The following is a 20,187-nucleotide window of genomic DNA, read 5'->3' on the forward strand; positions in this document are numbered from 1 at the left end:
GAGACACTGTCTGACTATTTTGCATGTGCTAGCGGATGGGTTTGATTCAACCCGTCAGCGGAGTCCTCAGCCTCTAGAATGCCCCTTCTTTCGCCGCCACTGGCAGCATGGGCATAAAGAAGACAGGCCGTCGAAGGACTCCGGCCTCAGCGCCCTGCCCAAAGTGTGGACGGTCATTTGCCCGGAACGACAGCCTGAATCGCCATCTGAAAACCCACAGCGACCATGTCGAGCATCGGCCATTCCATCGCATCATCCACGACAAATTCCGAGCCTGTAATCGTTGCAGAAGGGCGAAAATTCGCTGTACCGGAAGCCTGCCGTGTGCAAGGTGCGCTCATCTAAAGCAGGATTGCGACTACGGACAGAAGAGCCCGGATCCATCAGCAGTCCCGACGACGAGCTCTGACGAGGCTGGACCGGGTACAGCACCACGAGCAGCGGCAGCATCAGGATCTCCTACATCGCCTTCTCCAGACAATGAGGCGACGGACACCACGCTGCCTTCAGCCGACGGCGGCCTCCTCGAGAACTTTAAGCCGCCGACAAAAGCCACTCTGGAAGCTACAGATGCCCGTTTGGACGTCGGGGTCTCGTCTCCAGACGGGGCGGCGGCATTGCTGCAACTCAGTTTAGGCTCTGATCTCGATTCCCGGACGGTGCTGTTCGATGAAGGCAAGGACTTTTCGGTCAGTAATTTGAACTCGACATATGTCTCGCCGACGCTCCATGTCCTCGATCCATACAGCTACAAGTTGCCGTCGATAGCCGACTCACGTGAAGCACCCACGCCGATTAGTCAGCCACTGGCGCATTGCAGGTATGGCATTCTACGGTATCTGTCTCCTTTTATGATGGACACAGATACAAACCTGGGCTCCAACCTTGCCTGTGACTTGTTAGATACGTACTTCTCCAGTGCATTCTCCAGCCGCATGCACCCGACCTGCCACCACATCCACAACTTCATTCTGCGACGGTGCGATATTTTGGACCCCGCGCAACCGCGCAAGACTCACCCGGGCCTACTGGCCAGCATGCTGTTTGTTGCGGCGCTGAGCGACAAAGCTCTTGGGTTATTCAGCGGGCCGGAAGAAAGGGATCGGGTATGCAAGTATCTGAGCCTACTGACGTATCGACTGCTCAATCCGGCCCGATATGAACCACTACTAAGTCGGGAAGACTTGGGTCTCCCACCTGATACTATCGGATCGGATCCTGGATGGACCAACGAGGATCTTAGGCAAGCACTAAATCCACAACAGCAAGACCTAAATACGTTCCCAGTCGCCTGGGGGACGGACTATATCATTGCACTGATCCACGTTTCGTCGGTCATTTCCGGCAGCGAGAAGAAAGCCGCCAGCATTAGATGGTTTGTCACACTCTCTTTTTGTGGAAAGCGCTCTATCCAGCTAACTTTGTTTCTGTTTCAGGTGGAACGTTGCATTCAACCTCGCTCGAGACCTAAAACTGAATCAGGAAGTCGAGTCGCACCACCACCTGGATTCCGAATTGGCCGTTCAAGTTGGCGAATTGAACTGCAAATGCTCACTGGGCTATGAGGGCAACGACGACGTCATGACCGAGGTGCACCGAGAAGAACGGCGGCGGACTTGGTGGTTGCTGTTTTTGATGGACCGACATCTGGCGCTATGTTACAACCGGCCCCTGGCGCTGCTGGAGGCCGAATGTAAAGATTTGCTGCTTCCCTTGGACGACGTGACATGGCAATCGGGTGCCCAACCTCACAGCCACGGCACCCGAGCCGACGGTCCACGATGCGTGCTGCTGCCCTCGGGCACGGGCAGACTTCATGGGCCTCCGACCGTCTGCTCCGGTGTAGGGCTGTTTGAATTCTTCTTGCCCCTCATGACCATCACGGGCCATCTGCTCGACTACAACCGGGCCAAAAATAACCCCGTATTGGCGTCGGCGGGCTCATCCATGTGGACTAGCCAGGAGCAAAGAATTCTAAGAGAACTCGACCATTACCAAGCCACTTTGGACCACCAGACAACACAGCCAAAACATGGCGACTCCGGCTCCAACAAAAGCTCGTCCGAGTCGCCGTGGATCATGACGATGACGTCTCCGGCGGCGGCGGCGGCGGCGGTGGCGGCAATACCAACAGTGGCGCTGGAGACGGCCATGGACGAGTCCGAAACAACACACATCGCCAGGACAGTGTCCGGATACGCCACACACGTAGTATGCGTCCTTCGCATCCTCGTCGGCAGCAAATGGGATCCAGTGTGTCTATTTGAGGATGCGGATTTCTGGACCTCGTCCTTGGGATTCAAGGACTCGATGTCGCATACGATGGCGGCCTCAGAGTGCGTCACGCACATCTTACAGCATGACCCGGATGTAAGCTTTATGCCTTACTTTTTCGGCATTCAGCTACTACACGGCAGTCTGTTGTTGTTGCTGGTGGCGTACCGTTTACAAGGGGATTCGGGGACTGCCATCTTGGCGGCCTGTGAGGCGGTCATTCGAGCCACTGAGGCTTGTTTTGTTACTCTTCCCACGGACTATCAAAGGCAGTTTCGGAACGTTATGAGATCTGCTATTGCGCTGGCTAAGGGGAGGAGAAATAATCCCGTCGATACGGAGAAGCAGTTGACTTTTGTGCTCGCGAGGTATCGGTGGTCGCGGAATGGGGCTGGGTTGGCGCGGTGAGAGATGAGGAATACGAGGACTACATTTGTCGAAACAACGTTTGTTCGCCGCGGCGCTGCCCTCGCTCCCGCTACCGCTGCCAGCAACCACGCTACATTACCTCCGGCTGCGATGCGATAGGTTTGACCCGTCGTGCAGTGCCTCCTAGCAGAGGTGCCAGAGCATAGTATCAGTTTGCGGCATCGGCATCGCATTCCAGCCCGGCTTCTACTCCTGGAGCGCCAGTGGGGAGGGGAGAGCTCCCTTCAACTTCCTCAAGTCACCACACCAGCGGAGAAACGGCAACGGCGACTGCAACGGGCTGGCTGACTGGCTATTTCAGTCCAAAGAGCACTCGCCCTCCCACTTTGCCGACCGAGCATGTCACCAGCATGTCACCTTGTCACCATGTCCCATGTCCTCATGTCCCATGTCCTTTGGACACTTAGTTGTCTGACAGACACAATAGTGGGGTGCAGCTCGAACCCGGTTTCGCGCGGGACATACTGTACCTATGAAAGCGTCGCTTCAGCCTCGTTTGTGTGCAAATGCAACCATTGCCCCAGTCTTGTGGCAGTTGGTTACATTACGGTAAACTCGGAGGGACGCCGTGGCCTTGAGGCCCAGACCGACAGGCGACTGATCTGATCTGATTTGATCTGATCTGATCTGGCACAGATGTCCTACCACAGCGAATTTTTCCCGTTCTCCCAGTAAGACGTCAAAAGGCCGTGCCGTTGCGTCTACATGTCCCACAGACTGCAAGCAACACTCACTTCGAGACACGTGGAACGGCTCAGAAGCAGAAGCTCCAATCCTGCTTCGCGTCTAAGGTCTATGGCGCTGGACTTGATGACTCGGAGTATACGTAGTATACCACGAGGGCTACCAAGTTATGCAGTGTTACTCTATATCAGATTTCTTCACAGGCAACCCCAAAGATCAAGTCCGTACAGAGACGTTGCATTGCGTCCTGACGACTTGACTTGGATTTGCCAGCGAGACGTTGGATCGAGGTCAGAGGTCGCCATGAACTCGCTCTCGCTCTTATACCCATTCTGGTGGAATTGAAAGAAATGAAACGAAACGGGATGGAAACGACGCCAGTCTCTGCTCTTTGCAAAGCAGCCCCCCAACCCCCGTGGCACTACCTTGTTGTATCAATCTGGTACAGTCTTACGGATGGAGGAAGGGAACAGTGGGAACTTGAAGTCGAGGGTGAACTACAGAATATCATGATATCTGAGATACTACATCTTTAGTGAGATTAGTGTACTTCAGTTGTATATTTCTATTCTACCACATTCAATTTTGGGACGCTGCCATGGCTACTGCAGTGGTAGCTACCTGGGTACCTGGTATTTACTGCAAGTCACATCCTATATTGGTTACAGTAACGGCATTGAAAAAGTAAGATTGGCCTCAGTGCCCGTCATTCACATGTTCGTCAATTACCAGTGTATACATGTCCTTTTTGCCCATGACGGACTGCACTGCGGCGAAAATCACTCATACCTTTAAACCTGCCTTAGGAGAGTAAGGTTCTACTGCCAGTGTAAGGTACTTATTACACTACAGCCACGACTACATTGTACTTCAATTGTTTCAATCTCCGCTCCAGAGAGTGATACAAACACCTAGTAGTACCAACCCACCCACCCACCCAGCTACTATGAAGGTATAGCAGTACGAGTATCTAGAACAATTCGAAGAACTGATATACTACTACTACGATCCACAAAGTCCATCATTATTAGTCACCGCCTGCGAGTGTCCCTGCCTACTACGTACCTACAGCCAACCTCACTGCCTACACTAGTACGGACCTAGGATACCTACAGTTCTATCTATGTAAGGTAACCAGCGGGGACCTACTGTAGGTCTCTAACATTTTGTCTTTCGTCTAGGCTCGCTTGCCGTGATGGAAAATCAAGGTCGTTCCAACAGCACTACAGACCCTACGACAGCAGCAGCAGAAGCAGAGGTACCACGATCCGAGTCATCGTCGCCCCTACAGCACCGACACCATCGTGTAGGAGACACGACCAACACCAACACCACCAACACCGCTACTACTAGTCCTTCTTGTACCCAACCCACCTCAAAGTCAACCATGACTCTTACTCCGACTCCCAATACTACTAGTACTAGCACGACTACTCCCAGCAAAACCAGCACCGTGACACCAAACCAAACCCAAACCCAGAAACGAAACCAAAGCTCAACCATTTGTCCAAACCCGACATCAAGACCACAACCACCCGGGAGAAGACCTAAACCAACTCAGTCTTCGATCGAGTCTCTACGATCTACTATTCAATCGACTGAAGCAGAACTATCTATTGTTCTCGACCAGATCCGGAAGTTGGATTCGTTTCGTTCAGCTTGTGCTTCAGCTTCTGCACCATCTTCTTCTTCTTCTTTAACCGTTCAGTCAAGTTCGGCGACGGCGGCATTTCCGCCGAGCCGGAGTCAACAACAAATCCAAGACCAAGACCAAGTCCAACCGCAACCAGAACCATCATCAGCAACAACACCCACACCAGCAGAATCAACAACAACAGAATTAGCCACAGCAGCACTCCACCACGCCGAAACCATTTTCTCCAACCACATCGCCCTGCTCAAACAATACAACGAGATCAAAGACATCGCAATGGGAATGTTGTCTCTGATCGCGGACAGAGAGGGCCGACGACTCGTTGAAGTCATGGAGGAACGAGGGTTGAGTAATAGTGACAAAGATTAGACCACCTAGGCAGGACCAGGACCTGGACCAGGACCACCACTACCACTACCACTACCACTACTACCATCAACAAGTTACCCAGCAGACACTCCACACCCTTATATCAAGATGAAGCTCAGCTGCAATAGCGCAATGCAAAACAACATCGGTTCAGTCCATAGGTAATACCTACAAAAGGGCACACCACTGCATGCCATCATCACCTCAGCATTCCAAGCTACCAATATCACACAAAGTTACAGTATATTGACGCAGTGCCGACAGCATTCCATTGTACGACAAACTGAAAGAATGGCATACGAAGCAACTTTGATGAAGAAGAAAAAAGCGCATGGTTATCTCATCGATTAGATTTAATTGGGGTTGAGCTGAGGTGGTGAAGAAAGATCAAACGCTCTCCACTGACCGGCTCCAGCCGGTCGACCGCCTTCTGCGCCTTCTGAACGAGAAGAAACGAGACTTTTTTGATGTGTGTGATTGTGATTGTGATTGTGATCGTGATCCCGTCGTCGTAATCGACCTCCTCCTCCGTCATCTATGCCATAGTGTTTGTACCCTCTCCATCCCACCAGTATTAACTCGCACTGTCACACGATACGGTCGAGTCCTCCCGGTCGCACACATTTTCCTCATATTGTGAATGCAAGGCCATGCATGAAATGGGGGTCTTGCAAGGACTGTGGCAAGCACAGTCAGGTTGGACCGGCACAGCTTTGAATCCGGTTTATTCCTCATGAGACCACACATGCGGACGAGCACCACACCGCTGTTGGTCAAACGCGTTATCTCGCCTCGCCACGCTGCTGATCGAATTATAACACACGACATCAATAGATGTCTGCTCAATGTCTCTTCTCTAGACTCTGCAGACTGACCAATTCTCGATACCGACCCTTCAAAGCCATCAACTCGTGATGCGTACCCTGTTCGGCAATGACACCCTTGTCAAAGACATAAATGACATCGGCCTTCTGAATCGTGCTCAGTCGATGAGCCACGGCGATAGTCGTTCTGCCTTTAGCCGCGTCGTCCAGGGCGGCTTGGACCACCTTTTCCGACTCCGAGTCAAGAGCCGAAGTTGCTTCGTCCAACAGAAGAATTTTGGGATTTCGGAGCAGAGCCCGAGCGATGGCAATCCGCTGCTTTTGCCCGCCGGACAGTAGGGCTGCTTTGCTACCGACATCGGTGGCGAAGCCATCACTAAAACCAAAATTAGTACATACCATACACAACCATCAACAACAAAACAAAGAAAATACTACTTACGGTAGCGACATGATAAAGTCGTAAATGTTTGCATCCTTGCAAGCTTGCACGACACGTTCGTCGCTGATCCCACCGCGGTCCAGACCAAGCAACACGTTGTCCTTGATCGTGCCTTGATACAGTGCTGGCTCTTGCGACACGAGTGCAAGATGTGATCTGTACTCGTTCAGATTGAGAGTCGAGATTTCTTTGTCGTCCACAAAGATTCCTCCAGCAAGAGGGTCGTAAAACCGCTCCAGCAGCGCAATCGTCGTCGACTTGCCACAACCTGGTACAAAAGTTAGTACTAGACCGGATGGAAAGAAAAAGAAAGTTCCTACCTGATGCTCCCACAAGAGCAATATATTGCCCCGCCTTGACCGTCAAATTCAGGCCACGGAGCACCGGCACATCAGGTCGCGTTGGATATCGGAAGTGAACGTCGCGGAACTCAATGTCGCCCCGGACTTCTGGCACGGCTTCACCATCCTCGGACCAAGGGTCAATGGTTGGTTTTCGATCATACAACCTCTTCAATGCAGCCGCCGCGTTCTTGGCCGACGACATGTCGCCTGCAAACGAAAACACCGTGCCCGCCGACTGCGCGCCAAAGATGATTTCGGAAAAGACAATGAAAAACTGAAACATGGAGTACTCCCCGCGCGCCAGAAGTTTGCCGCCGTACCAAAAGCCCAATGCGAAAGCCAGAAACATGCACGACTGCGACGCTGCATAAAGAGACGAATTGCGGATATTGGATTTCAAAGAGGCGCGCAGCTGGGTCCGCAGTTGGTTTTGGTACTCGGCAAAGATCTGCTCTTCGGTGGTCAAAGAGGCCACAGTCCGAATCGCATTGGTGTGCTCGCAGGCATAACCCGCCGACTTCTCGTAGGATTTCTGAGCAACGGCAGAAAACTTGGCAATCACCCAAAACCGGAAGAATCCACAGCCCAGAATGACTGGTAGCGCACACATGCAGACCAGTGCGAGTTTCCAGCCGATGGCAAGAGATACCACGATTGCCACCACCAGCGTCGTTGTACAACTCAGCAGAGTTCCCAGAGTGGCTCCAGATATTGACGCCAAATGGGTGGCCTCGGTAGACAGAAAGGACGTTAGGGCTCCGGTTGAGTTCTCGTCTTCATCAAAGAATGCTATGTCTTGTCTCAAGAATCTTCTGAAGGCGCCATCCCGAGCCCGCTGAATCAGGCTTTCACTGCAATAGGCGAACGCAACACCCTGCGTGACCATGGCCAAGAGATCCACCAACCCAAGCATGAGGTACATCAAAGCCCAGAAGTCGACGTCGTGGCGGATTTGGTGCCGCTGGCTCAGTGGTCGGGATAGTGCCACAATGCACTTGGAGAAGAAGACTGCCTGGACCGGTTGCGCAGCCCCGGCAATGCAGGTGAAAAGAAAGCCCACGCACATAATGTGCCATTCAGACCGGTTGAAGCCTGCCATGAACTTTATCAGAGTCCAGAGAGAATACCTCGTCTCACCATGTGACTTCTTGTCGGCCAGGACTCTGGATGAAATGGATTTGTTACTCTTAGTTCTTCCCAGGGCCAGCTTGATATCCTCGGGCGCTGCCTTGACCGAAGCCCCTGATCTCGATGACTGAATCCGCATCAAGGCCGCTTCGCCCTCACTCATTTCTTCAGTCTCTTCCGAATCGCGGTCGTCATCGCTGGTGATTCGCTGTGCAGACACCAAGCTGTAATATGCCTTGCCTAGTGCGAGTAATTCGTCATGGGTACCTTGCTCGATGATCCGACCGTTCTGCATCACCACGATGTTGTCGGCGGTCCTGATGGTTGACAGGCGATGAGCAATGACGATGGTGGTCCGGCCCTTGGCTGCCTCATCCAGAGCGTGCTGGACGACCCCTTCGGATTTTGTGTCCAGTGCTGATGTTGCTTCATCCAGCAACAGGATCTTTGGATCGCTGACAATGGCTCTGGCGATCGCAACACGTTGCTTTTGGCCTCCCGAAAGCAAAAAGCCACGCTCGCCGACATGAGTCTCATACCCGTCTGTAAGAGACATGATAAAGTCATGCGCATTGGCCTTCTTGGCCGCCTCGATGATACGTTGGGTTTGCTGTTCTTCGGGTTCATTCTCGTACTTGGAACCAATCAAACCATTCCTGATGTTGTCTTTGATGGTTTGACTGAAGAGAATGGGCTCTTGCTGCACGAGAGAAATTTGCTGACGAAGCCAATGCAGGTTCAATGTGCTGATGTCGTGCCCATCCAGCAAGACTGTGCCACCCACCGGGTCGTAGAATCGCTCCACCAACCCGACAATGGTCGACTTTCCAGACCCAGATGCGCCCACAAGGGCAGTAGTTTTTCCGGCAGGGATGACGAGGCTAACATCCTCCATAACCACCACTTCAGGCCGCGAAGGATAAATGTGCTTGACATGCCTCAACTCGACAGTGCCCTCGACGTGATCCAACTTTTCACCGGCCTCGGACAAGGGGTCTAAGGGAGACTCCCTGTCGATGGTGGCGTAGATCTTTGCCGCAGCGCCAACACCCGCCGCAAAATGCTGCATGTTGGGACCGACATTGCCAAAGGCAAAGGCACCAATCATGACAGCAAGGATGATGGTGAGGATGTGAGAAAGATTGGTCTCGCCGCCCACGAGAAAGCGGGACCCCATCCAGAATGCCAGACCATAGTTCAGGAAAAGAATGCACAACAGACTTCCCAACATAAGACCCAATGTGCTTTTGCTTCGAAACCCCCATTTCCGAGCCTCAATAAGGTGCACATTGTATTGTTTCGCCAGCTTGTCCTGTGTCCCGAAAGCAACCGCGTTCCGAATGGATGCCAGCACCTCCTCGGCCACGGAGCCTCCCACAGCATACGAGGCCAGCGACTTTTTGTTCCAGCCAGCCATTTTCCGCCCACCCACGGCCATGATCACGACAATGGCCACCACGGTGGACATGCAGATCAGAGTCAACTTCCAGAACTTGACGAATCCAATGATGAAAGCGGAAAAGAAAGCGGCGACGCCTGCCAGCGTCAACCCCACTTTCTCGCTGATGGCTTCCTGCACCAGATTGGTGTCGGAAGTAATTCGAGTCGTGACCTCTCCAGCTCCTAGTTTGTCAAAGTATCCAATATTCTGCCGCAAAATTGCGCGGAGGTACTGTTGTCGAACTTTGGACGTAATATGCTCACCCGTATAGATGAACAGGACCGTAGAGATGTAGACAAGGCAAAATTCCCCGACGGCAAGATACACGAAATACAGCACATATCGGTTCAAGATGGAGTCGAACGATTCATGAAGAGTACCAAGAAACAAGCCCTGGAATGAACCACTCAAGTTGCCGAAAACGACGGTCATCAAGGGTTGGACGGCTCCACCGCCGATTGCAAAGATGGCCGCAATAACGATCAAAACCAGGTCCCATGTGGTGGCGTACCGATAGAGAGTCTTGTAGCTGACCTGGACTTCCGGAGTGTATAATTGTCTCTTCAGAATTTCTCGCTCATGCTCGGGCAGGTGAGCCAGCGCGGCGTCACCTTCGGGCACTTCCCGGACTTGGACTATCTTGGAGTCATACTTGGCGAGGTCGGCCCCGTCATCCGACCGTGAGGCTTCCGACGAGAGATGGACTTCTTCTTTGGACGTAGGGGTGGTAGGGAGGGACGTGGAGGTTCGTTTCTCGGGATCTGAGGGTAGACTGGTTTCGTTTTCGTGCTGTGTAGTAATTCCATACTCTGATCTTTGTTTCTCTTCGAGATTGTCTTCTGCGGCAGAGACACCGGCAGGCAGCTCGCCTTGTCCTTCTGGGTTCATGATGTGATGTTTGTTATCTTATGCGGTGAGTAAGAATAGAGAATAGTGCGCTTGCACGCCGACTCAACGGGTCATTTTCGAACGAATGTCGGTCAGGAGAGAAGGACAACAGGGATTGGATCGCGTGAAGGCTCTGGATGTCGCGAGTATTTATGTTTGGTGGGTTACTGATAAAGTTCGGGCCTTGCGTCGGACTCGGGTTTGTTTATCAATGGTTTGCGGTCTTGCAGCCAGGGATAGCGACAAGCAACGAGTGGCCGGTCAATGAGCAGTGTATTATGATGCAAGTAACAGGCAACAACGAAAACAACGAACGGGGGATAGAAGAAGGAGAAAGATGTTATCATTATTGTCCGGTTGCGCTACTCGGGTCCGAGGAGGTTGTGTATTCCCGAGCCTTGAAGCGAACAGGAGTCTACAGTCCGCCACAATTGGAACGTGGAGCGAGGAGCGACTCGGAGGGTGGAGAGGCAATAATCCCGGGCATCTTTGACTCATGGCCCCGTACTTCATTTGGGGTGGAGCGGCTCCGGCTGCTAACTACTTGGTAGTACTACCACCACGATCTCGGCAAGCCTGAAGCGAACGAATACGACACACTGGCATGCTGGATACCTACCTTACCTGGTATGCCTGGCCCAGTGCAAAGGGGTTTATTAGAATATCTCTTCTGTCAAAGGTCTTTCTGGGTCGATTTTGTTATTCGGCGATATCTACCTACCAGGTACCTAGGTAGGTATTAGGCACTATATAGGCGACTTGATAAGAATTCCAAGAAGCACGCCGCTGAGACTGCTCCAAGTATAATTGTCGCTAAGAGTCCCCTGTTCATCCTGCTTCCCGTCTGCAGCTGAGTTCGGGCTTTCTCATTCCCGTCTGACATGGATGCGTTTAAGCGAGCACTGTAGGAGTCATCACAGTCTGGCATTGTCATTCAAGTTTACCACTCGCCCTGCCGGCTCAATGGCCTTTTGTACACCCACTGCATCGCAACACGTGGAGAAACCAAGGCGTGCTAGTGAAATAAGGCTTCAAGTTTATTTCCAGACAGCTTTCAAGGTAGAAGCGGGAGCTCGCGTAGTTGACTAGAGACGGTTAGATCCGGTAAACGACCGTACACTTAACCATACTAGTCATAGTAGGAATGGCTTGTGCACTGCATTATTATTGCGACGCTTATGCTTCAAGTTATGCCTGAATAATGCACGGCCAACAACCGGCTGAACCTTCACGACCTGTCATGCATCCAAGGTCGAGGAGTCATGCCACGGAAGCCGAATACGATCCCTACGCTCAAGAAGTCATCACCCTCGATGGTGACACCGTGCAGGCGCACGACTGATACGCAGGGAAGGACACGGCCTGGTTATAAAGGGATTGAATCCGAGATGCCATCCTTGGCCGAACTCCGTATACTGGGGTCGAGCGATGCAAGTAGCCAGCAACATGGCTCGCCGGATTGTGCAGTGGACTCGAGCAAGATATAGAACCCCACATAGCTAACACTGAAGCAGGCAAGCAAAGACACCACACTGACACAACATCCTGTTTAAACGTACGTTTTTGGCTCCTGACCTGGCTTTCTTTGTGGCTGTCTGTAACATCACAATTTGGCCCTCCGCAGAACAGCTTGATAGTCATCGACTCTCTTCTTCGCTTCCAGCTCTCTCCGGTTCCGGTCTAAATCGCGAGCGGTCAATATTTTGGGTGCCTCGGCTGCCTCGTCCAGGTCCTTGACCACTTCTCGGTACATCTCCTCCTTGATCCTCCCGTAGGACTTGCTTTGAGCCTTCTGGGTCAACTTCATTTCCGAAATGAAGGCCAACGCCTCATCAACGCTGCCCACGCCATCGATGATTCCTTCCTTGAGCGCCTCCAGTGCCGGGAATCGCCTGCTCTCCAAGACCATGTTTCTGAACGTCGTCATATTCAGCTTCACTCGGAACACGGCGGCCATGGCGGGTTGTAGGGCTGCTCCGAAGTCAAGCTCATTCAGACACACGTAACCCTTGTGCGGATTCATGATGCGGTAGTCGTGCATCATGGCCGTCATCAAGCCGCCCGCGAATGCGTGCCCGTTTATCAGGGCAACGGTCGGCATGGGGTAGGTGATCAAGCGCCTCCACAACGGGAACAGACTGTTGGGGAAGAATGTGGGATCCCGGATAGCATTCTCAAAGTCCAGTCCATTCGAGTAGAACTTGCTGATGGATGATGTGGTGATGACCACGCCACGAGGTAGTCGCTGCTCGATGATATCGAGCGCAAGAAGAAACGTTTGGTTGAATGCAGGTGTCAGGCGGTTGTCGGGAGGATACGAGAAGGAGAGTAGATATACTTGTGGTCCTGCTTGTGAGCAGACGAACTCTCCTTGTTGATTCTGAGTGGACGAGGTGGCCGCTGATGGCGGAACGGGGAGCACAAATAGCGGCGGAATGGGCGGCATCCTGCTGCTCTTCTTTAATTCGCTACTGGTAATCAAGATAAATTCAACTCAACAATTGTACTCTCTCAGACCTCAACCACAAACTGAGGATCGACGACCGTGATTTAGAGGGGGAAGCTTGAGGAACGCGCTGGCATGATTTCATATCCCTCTGCCCAGTGGTTCGTTTATCGTTTTGCACATGATTAGTCGAGAGCTGTGGAAGCGAAAGTAGAGCCGAGGTGCCTGGCGGACACGGATGGTTCGGATTCGGGTTGGACGTTATTAGTACAGCACTACTCTGGTAGGCGATAAGGATGCGATACTAGTAGGAGGCTCTCTGCAGGCTAGGCTCCCCAGGCCTGGTCAAAGCCTATCTTACCTAAGAAAGTGCTCTGTAAGCTTGAATATCCTCCCTCACCCGCATGGGGTCGCGGCGCCCAATGTTACATGGAATGAATAAACTACCTAACGATTCCCAGAGCCTGAAATCAGAACCCTACGGCTTGGAAGTGCAAGTTGAAAAGAAACTCAACAATGCCTAACTGGCACCTAGGCACCTGAGGCACCTGTGTATATGCAGGACAACTTGAACCCTGTTGAACCCTGAGTAATTAATTGATAAAGAGTAGCACGGTGCACGGTAAGAAAGAAATCCCTCTACCGTTGTAGCATCCATTTTCTTGCTCCGTCGTGATGACGTTGCTGCGTGTTCTCCAACCAAAAGTTCAGCCTTAGGCGCATTTTAGCATCCTATAGTAAGAGTATGCAGTGCTACAATTAGCAATCGGCGCTGACAACCCGGCGGACACCGGATCCCTGGCAAGCCAAACATTATTGTACTAGTAGATCCCAGACCTGGAGTTGCTTGCGCGGCTGAAAGGTCGTGAATCTTTTCTTAATTAGCACTTCTCGCCATAACGTCGCGCGCATAGCTTGGACGATATGCGGACCACAGCCTTCGGCTCCCCTGCCAGCGTGTCCTAAAGAACCTCCCCTGCAGAAGCGCATTCTCCAGTCCCGCTGAACGATCCTCACGAGACCGTCTCCAGCAACCATGACCGAGAGCCCAGGGAGCTCGTCCAAAAGGACGTCCACAGGCGCTTCCTTGTGGGAGAAAACCAAGGACTACTCGTCAACAGCCTACACCAAAGCTCTCAAGCCCGGCTTCAACAAAGCTTATGCGGTCGTGGACAAGCTTGGAGCACCTGTCAATCGCCTGTCGAACAAAGTCGGGTCCGAAGCTTTTTGGCCGACGACACTGGACAAAGAGTCTGAGAAGGCAGCCAGAATCCTCCGTGGCTTTTGCAAGGATGGATTTTATGAACAAATCGATGAGAAGCAGGCAGAGAAGATTGAAAATCATGCGGCGACGGTGGACGGCATCCCACAAGGCAAACAAAGAGTGCTCCAGAAGATACCAGCCAAGGTCATCAGAGAATGTGTCGGGTTGTGCATATACACCACGATGCGAACTGGCTGGTTGCTCGGAGGGTCTGGTGGTGCCGGTGTCCTTGTGGCTCGGCACCCAGAGACGGGAGAATGGAGTCCGCCCAGCGGCATCCAGACTCAAAATCTGTCCTTTGGCTTTCTCGCAGGGGTCGATATCTACGACACCGTACTGGTGATCAACAATTATAAGGCGTTGGAAGCGTTTACCAAATTAAGGTGTACATTGGGCACAGAAGTTGGAGTTGCAGCCGGCCCAGTCGGCATGGGAGGCATTCTGGACACCGAAATCCACAAACGCCAGGCACCGATATGGTCGTACGTCAAAAGTCGTGGCCTCTATGCTGGGGTTGCTCTCGAAGGAAATTTGATAATTGAACGAACTGACGAAAATGAGAGGTTTTATGGTGAGCGGGTACCAGCATCAGATATCCTCGTGGGAAAGCTCCGACATCCACCTGCCGAAAAGTACCAGATCCTTTTGGATACCTTGAAAGCTGCGCAGGGGGACGCGATTGACGACAGCCTGCTTCCGCAGGGACAGGCTCCAAGTGATATGGAGTTAATCACAGAAGGTAGGCATCTCCAGTGCAACTCCTGGTTCGTTACTGATCAGCTCCAGAGACTAGAATTTTCGGCATTCCGGCCGAAGACGATCCCGATCCATACGGTGTTAAAGCTTTGGAGGCCGAAGGGTTGACCATCAGGGAGGCTGGAACGCATCAGAGGCCGAGTGCTGAGGTGTTTGAGTTCAGACCTTCGCCCACCAGCCCAATTTATGCTCACTTCTCCCGCAAAAGTATTGATGGCTCCGTCAGAAGTCGAACATGGCGAGACAGCACGCATAGCCTCGCCAGCGTTGATAGGGCTACGCAGACCGATGAGGATGATTCGAAGAGCGCCGAACAGAGCCCGAAGAGGGCTTCGGTTCAGGTCACTGATGCTCCACAGAGCCCAAAGAGGGACTCTCTTCAGGTCACTGATGCTCCCGTCAAGCACAGCCAGAATGTGGACGATGAAACCGAACACGAAGAAGACCACGAACCAGACCATGAAGACTCGTTCTCGGATGTGGAATCGGACGCCGAAATCCAGACCGCCGTGCCAGTGATGGCCCGGGCAAGAGTTGTGGAAGTACCCAAGCGGGCACCTCCAGCATTACCACCTCGACATCCTAGTCGAGTGGTGTCGCCTACGCCCACCTCTGAGTCCCGACCTCCAGTGGATGGGTTTGACAAGATCTCGCTCAATGGCAGTGTGGAGGGAAAACACGATGGTGATGGAGCCCGGTCACCCTCGCCGACACGCGATACGGCCGAGTCGACATTTCATTCCCTCCCTGTCACGCCGAGCGAAGAGCATAAGCAAATATGAGAGGATGCTGGCGCTTGCCGTTACTACAAGACTGGCGCGAAATTCTGGGAGAATGGATGGGCAAAGGAAGGTGCCACGCCATGTCCGTCAGCTCCGGCTTCGACAGCTCGATCACCTTTTCTATTGATCCAGCTACCACTCTCGTTCATCTCTTAGCAACAAACCCATCGCCAGCATAGGTTACAACTGCATTTATCAGCACTATGCACGCATCCTTTTCCTTCATACTCCTTGCCTCTGGGGCGTTCGCTTTTGGTCAATTTCCACTGCCGTTTTATGCACCTAGCAGAAGACCGACAACAAGCGCAGGCCCTGCAGCCACTTTTTGGGCCGCCCCTTGCCCAGTGCCAGCTCCGCCTTCATTGGTTGCCCGGGATGGCTCAAACAATCCCCCAGACAAGACGTGTGGAAAGAACCGGGGCAACAGAAAGTGTCCATATCCCGAATGTTGCTCCAATGCTGGGTTTTGCGTCAGTTAAAAAGTCCTATGGCACTGTGCCGGTCAGTGGCACTGGTTAATGTTCAAGACAGGGAACTGGCAAGGAATACTGTGCTGTTCCAAATACCTGCCAGAGCGAGTTCGGCCGCTGTGACTCGGATGCAACGCCTGCTGGATACAATACCTCCGCGGACGATCGAAGTCTCACCGGTGATGTCGCGTACGGGGGCATCGTCTCCAATTGTCGCTTGCCAAAGGTAATAGCTCTCACCTACGATGATGGGCCATCCGAGAACACCGAAGAGCTTCTTGACCTTTTGAAGGAGGCAAATGCACACGCCACCTTCTTCGTCAGCGGGAACAACAACGGCAAAGGTGCTATTGACCAGACTCCCAGATGGACGGACGCAATCAAACGAATGGCGGAAGAAGGACACCAGATCGCATCACACGGCTGGTCGCACGCCGATCTAGATAGAACACCTTCGGATGGTCGAAAGCTGGAAATGGTCAAGAACGAGCGGGCTCTGAGCAACATCCTGAACAAATATCCAACGTATATGCGACCTCCTTATCTACGCTGCAACAACGAGACAGGGTGTCTAAGAGACATGAGAGCGCTTGGTTATCATGTCGTTTCATACTCGTTCGACAGCACTGACTGGATGCATGGGAACGACCTCCGGGCGATGACGGAGGCATTCGACGGGGTGTTGCAAAGAGTCGAGCCCAGCGAAGGCAGGATGTTGCTCATCCAGCATGACACGATTCGCATGTCGGCTATTGATTTGACGAAGCATGTCTTGGAGCGGATTTCACAGAGAGGGTGGAGAGGTCTGTGGCAACTTGCCTTGGTCAACTATTGCTGCATGGACTAACACATCCGGACAGCAGTGACAGTTGGAGAGTGTCTCGGTGATGAACCAGACAACTGGTATCGCACGCCTCAATGGACCAGTCCATCCTCAACCGCAGAACATGGCTGCTTGGTCTCGAATGCGGGACTCTATGAGAGATTGGACACATTTAAGACGAAGGAGGAATGTTTCAAAAGCAATATCAAATGCCGTAGACGGGTCAGTGGATGCATGAAGTCCAACATAGACGACAAGACGTGCGGTGCGCTGAGAGATATCTGTAATGCACAGTCGTTGTTTTGCGCACAATGTGGACGACAAGAAAAGAATGCATTGGCATGTGATATTGGGTATTTCAACGTCTTCAACGGTAGATGAAGATATGGGGATGGGAGGACTGGGGGATCTGCTCGACACTGGCGAGTACTTATCTTTAGACTTCCGTTACAGATGACAAGTAATGAAAAGCCCTGGTTTCCAGTACGGGGTCCGAAATAAGAATCATATTAATTAAACACCTCTCGATGAGCCGATCAATTATCACGATGCTATTTTTCAAACCCCCATAATGAAACCCGGTTGTGAAGTCGATGCGAGTGGAGTTGGCGGAGTTTGTCAGGCCACAACTCGGAGTTGAATGGTTCGTTGTTCGCTGTTTGCACGTTTTGCGTGGTTGGAAATTCGGTTGCGCCGGATTGCAACGGTTCTTATATTATTACTGATTGGCTTGCAAGTTGGCGGGTTTGATCGAGGCCGCGAATCCTCCTTTCAAGTTGCTGCTGACCTTCTTTGACTGGAGTCAGAAACCAGGACTACCTGGGAGTAACTTTCGAAGTTACGTTCTGTTCGAATTTGCTGCTAAGAGATACCTTTCGTGCTGGTGCGGCTTGCCATGAGCCTGAACTGACCTGCGGCAACACAACGTGTGGCCATACCAGTACTTACTTGCTGGCTGGGCCTCCGAGTCCTCTCCGCGAGATCCGCCGCGATCATGACCTTCGTACGCCCCTTACAAATGTCCTCCCCTCGAAGTCGCGCTCTCATTTTCTACCTCTCACCCACGATCCTTCTCCTGACAACCGGAGTCTCTGGGCATGGCGGACACACCGATAAGATTCCCGAGGGCGAAGCGGTATCCCCGGACCCGCTCGACTCGCGATTATGGACGCACATTTTGTTGATGATCTTGTCTTTTGGGATGATTTTCCCCTGCGGCATGGTGCTGGGCATCGTGCGCAGTCGATGGCACGTTCCCGTGCAGATTGTCGGGACGGTGATTGCCACAGTGGCATACTTTCTAGGACACATGCACCGTGGGCGACAGTTCCGACACCCCAATATCCACGCGAGTTTCGCCAACAGCCTGGTCCTGATGTTGATTGTGCAGGTGGGACTGGGCGTCGGCTTGAAACTGCATCTGGAACGAAAAAGCGGCTGGGTCGGACGAGTGTTTGGCGGCAAAGTAGGCACATCGGGCCGCCGCGGCGTGGTCATGGTACATGGCTGGCTGGGCAAGATGATGCCCATCGTGTCGTGGGCGCAGATGCTTTTTGGTGGCATCGTGGCCATGGGATACTGTCGCGGCGACCATCTGGGCCAGTGTCTGGCCCATTTCATCATGGGGTCCGCGTTCATTGCGTACGGAATCATCATGACGCTGCTGCTGCTCGTGGGCCAGGCATGGCTGCGCCGCACGGGACGGAGTCAGGAGTTTTTTGATTCCATTGTCATTGCCGCCTGGGGCTGTGTCAACACCTTTACCGAACACAGATGGGGCCATCCGTGGGTCAAGAATGACTTGCAGCACACTTCCATGGGCATCGTCTGGTGGTGCGCGGGGTTGCTGGGCATCTGGTTGTCCCGGTCGCGAAATGGTCGGCCCAAACGGAACTTGTTGCCTGGTATTGTCATTTTCTTAACCGGCTGGGCTATGGGTGCTCATCCTCAGTCTCTGGAGCTTAGTACGATGGTCCACACTGTGTTTGGATACACTTTGATGGCGGCCGGGGCCGCTCGCATCGTCGAGATTTCTTTTCTGCTAAAGGATAGCAGAGGGGCTGGCGAGGTCAATAGTTGGCAGCATCTTCCGCCTTTTGTAAGTCTCACACACACCCCCTCCGGTTATTGCCCTTTGGGAGATCTTGGTTAATTCTGTCTTGACCATATACTAATTGGTTTGTTGGTCTAGCTTCTCTACGCCTCCGGCTTCATGTTCATGGGCGCCACCGAAGAACAAATGCAACTCTTGTCCGACGCCCAAGTCACGCACGTCAGCTACATTCTGATTCTGTTTTCCATCGCTTTTTTGTTGTACCTCTTTGTCAATATCCTGCTGTACATCTACGCCTCGCACGCCTGGCCTGACGACGAGAGCAACGGAACGCGGTCGTCCTCTCACCATCGCGGATCGCACAGAGTGGGCGGTGGTGCTGCAGCAGACGAATCCGGCCAACATCATGGACTCGGACACTCGAGAAAAGCCTCGACACTCGCGAGCATCGCCGGTGGTGGTGGTGGTTTGAACGGAAGTGCGGTTGTTCCGGGAGCCACTACCAATGGCCATGTCAGGATGCCGTCGCTGCCCCGTCATCAACGCGGCACAGATAGTCAGCAAGTCCGGGATGCCGAGGAGTTTGAACTGGAGGGCTTGATCAGCGAAGGCGAAGAGGACAGACTAGTAGCAGGCGAGGATGATGATGATACTACTACTAGTCCGACGCGTCTGCTGGCCAAGAAGGAAAATGGGGTCGTTGATACTCCTGTCTGATCTGGTTGACTGCAACCAAGACAAATATGAGAAGCAGCGGTTAATAGGATAGGATAGGATGGGGATCAGATCATCTACGTGCAGTGGCTGGGTTCTTGGGTTTGTTTCGTGCATTTTCCGCGGCGGTGTTGGAATCTGAGATTGCTCCCTGTCAATGTACTGTATATAATGAGGAATTGGAACTTTGAGTTGTAAAGAAAGACCTGATCATGGAACCCGCAACTCGGGACTCAGACTCGCTCTGTTTCTTGTCTTGAGGGAGAGTCTCCTACGTTTGATTTGCCAGTGCAGTGTGCGGCGTTGTACTCCTAGTGTTTTGAAACCGATCACAGATAGACCGTAAATATCCATGCCTAGTGATTACATACATTACATTTCCCAGGCTTACTAAGAAGAGAG

At 52.6% G+C, this 20,187-nt stretch overlaps 7 protein-coding genes across 7 annotated transcripts; 5 read left to right on the plus strand and 2 right to left on the minus strand.

Moving 5' to 3' along the window:
* Positions 1–107: 107 nt before the first annotated feature.
* On the plus strand, positions 108–2,682 carry HMPREF1120_08018 (uncharacterized protein; the record flags this gene model as incomplete). The annotated part of the gene is made up of 2 exons (XM_009162259.1): positions 108–1,375; positions 1,437–2,682. The coding sequence occupies 2 exons, from the start codon at positions 108–110 to the stop codon at positions 2,680–2,682; spliced, it is 2,514 nt and encodes an 837-aa protein (XP_009160507.1).
* Positions 2,683–4,312: 1,630 nt separating this feature from the next.
* On the plus strand, positions 4,313–9,452 carry HMPREF1120_08019 (uncharacterized protein). The gene is made up of 2 exons (XM_009162260.1): positions 4,313–4,512; positions 4,569–9,452. Exon 2 carries the CDS (start codon positions 4,583–4,585, stop codon positions 5,408–5,410), a length of 828 nt encoding a protein of 275 aa, XP_009160508.1. The 5' UTR covers positions 4,313–4,512; positions 4,569–4,582; the 3' UTR covers positions 5,411–9,452.
* On the minus strand, positions 5,367–10,904 carry HMPREF1120_08020 (ATP-binding cassette, subfamily B (MDR/TAP), member 1). The gene is made up of 3 exons (XM_009162261.1): positions 6,997–10,904; positions 6,677–6,944; positions 5,367–6,610 (listed from the first exon to the last, which is right to left on the minus strand). The coding sequence occupies exons 1-3, from the start codon at positions 10,475–10,477 to the stop codon at positions 6,253–6,255; spliced, it is 4,107 nt and encodes a 1,368-aa protein (XP_009160509.1). The 5' UTR covers positions 10,478–10,904; the 3' UTR covers positions 5,367–6,252.
* Positions 10,905–11,839: 935 nt separating this feature from the next.
* HMPREF1120_08021 (enoyl-CoA hydratase/isomerase) lies at positions 11,840–13,531 on the minus strand. Its single transcript, XM_009162262.1, has one exon. The coding sequence runs from the start codon at positions 12,921–12,923 to the stop codon at positions 12,081–12,083; it is 843 nt and encodes a 280-aa protein (XP_009160510.1). The 5' UTR covers positions 12,924–13,531; the 3' UTR covers positions 11,840–12,080.
* Positions 13,532–13,959: 428 nt separating this feature from the next.
* Positions 13,960–15,725, plus strand: HMPREF1120_08022 (uncharacterized protein; the record flags this gene model as incomplete). The annotated part of the gene is made up of 2 exons (XM_009162263.1): positions 13,960–14,926; positions 14,974–15,725. 2 exons carry the CDS (start codon positions 13,960–13,962, stop codon positions 15,723–15,725), a joined length of 1,719 nt encoding a protein of 572 aa, XP_009160511.1.
* Positions 15,726–16,100: 375 nt separating this feature from the next.
* On the plus strand, positions 16,101–17,399 carry HMPREF1120_08023 (chitin deacetylase; the record flags this gene model as incomplete). The annotated part of the gene is made up of 3 exons (XM_009162264.1): positions 16,101–16,226; positions 16,257–16,998; positions 17,056–17,399. The coding sequence occupies 3 exons, from the start codon at positions 16,101–16,103 to the stop codon at positions 17,397–17,399; spliced, it is 1,212 nt and encodes a 403-aa protein (XP_009160512.1).
* A 290-nt stretch (positions 17,400–17,689) lies between these two features.
* HMPREF1120_08024 (uncharacterized protein) lies at positions 17,690–20,170 on the plus strand. The gene is made up of 2 exons (XM_009162265.1): positions 17,690–19,116; positions 19,210–20,170. The coding sequence occupies exons 1-2, from the start codon at positions 18,013–18,015 to the stop codon at positions 19,786–19,788; spliced, it is 1,683 nt and encodes a 560-aa protein (XP_009160513.1). The 5' UTR covers positions 17,690–18,012; the 3' UTR covers positions 19,789–20,170.
* The last annotated feature ends 17 nt before the right edge of the window (positions 20,171–20,187 follow it).

The sequence above is a fragment of the Exophiala dermatitidis genome, assembly GCF_000230625.1.
Source record: "Exophiala dermatitidis NIH/UT8656 unplaced genomic scaffold supercont1.7, whole genome shotgun sequence".
NCBI lineage: Eukaryota > Fungi > Ascomycota > Eurotiomycetes > Chaetothyriales > Herpotrichiellaceae > Exophiala > Exophiala dermatitidis.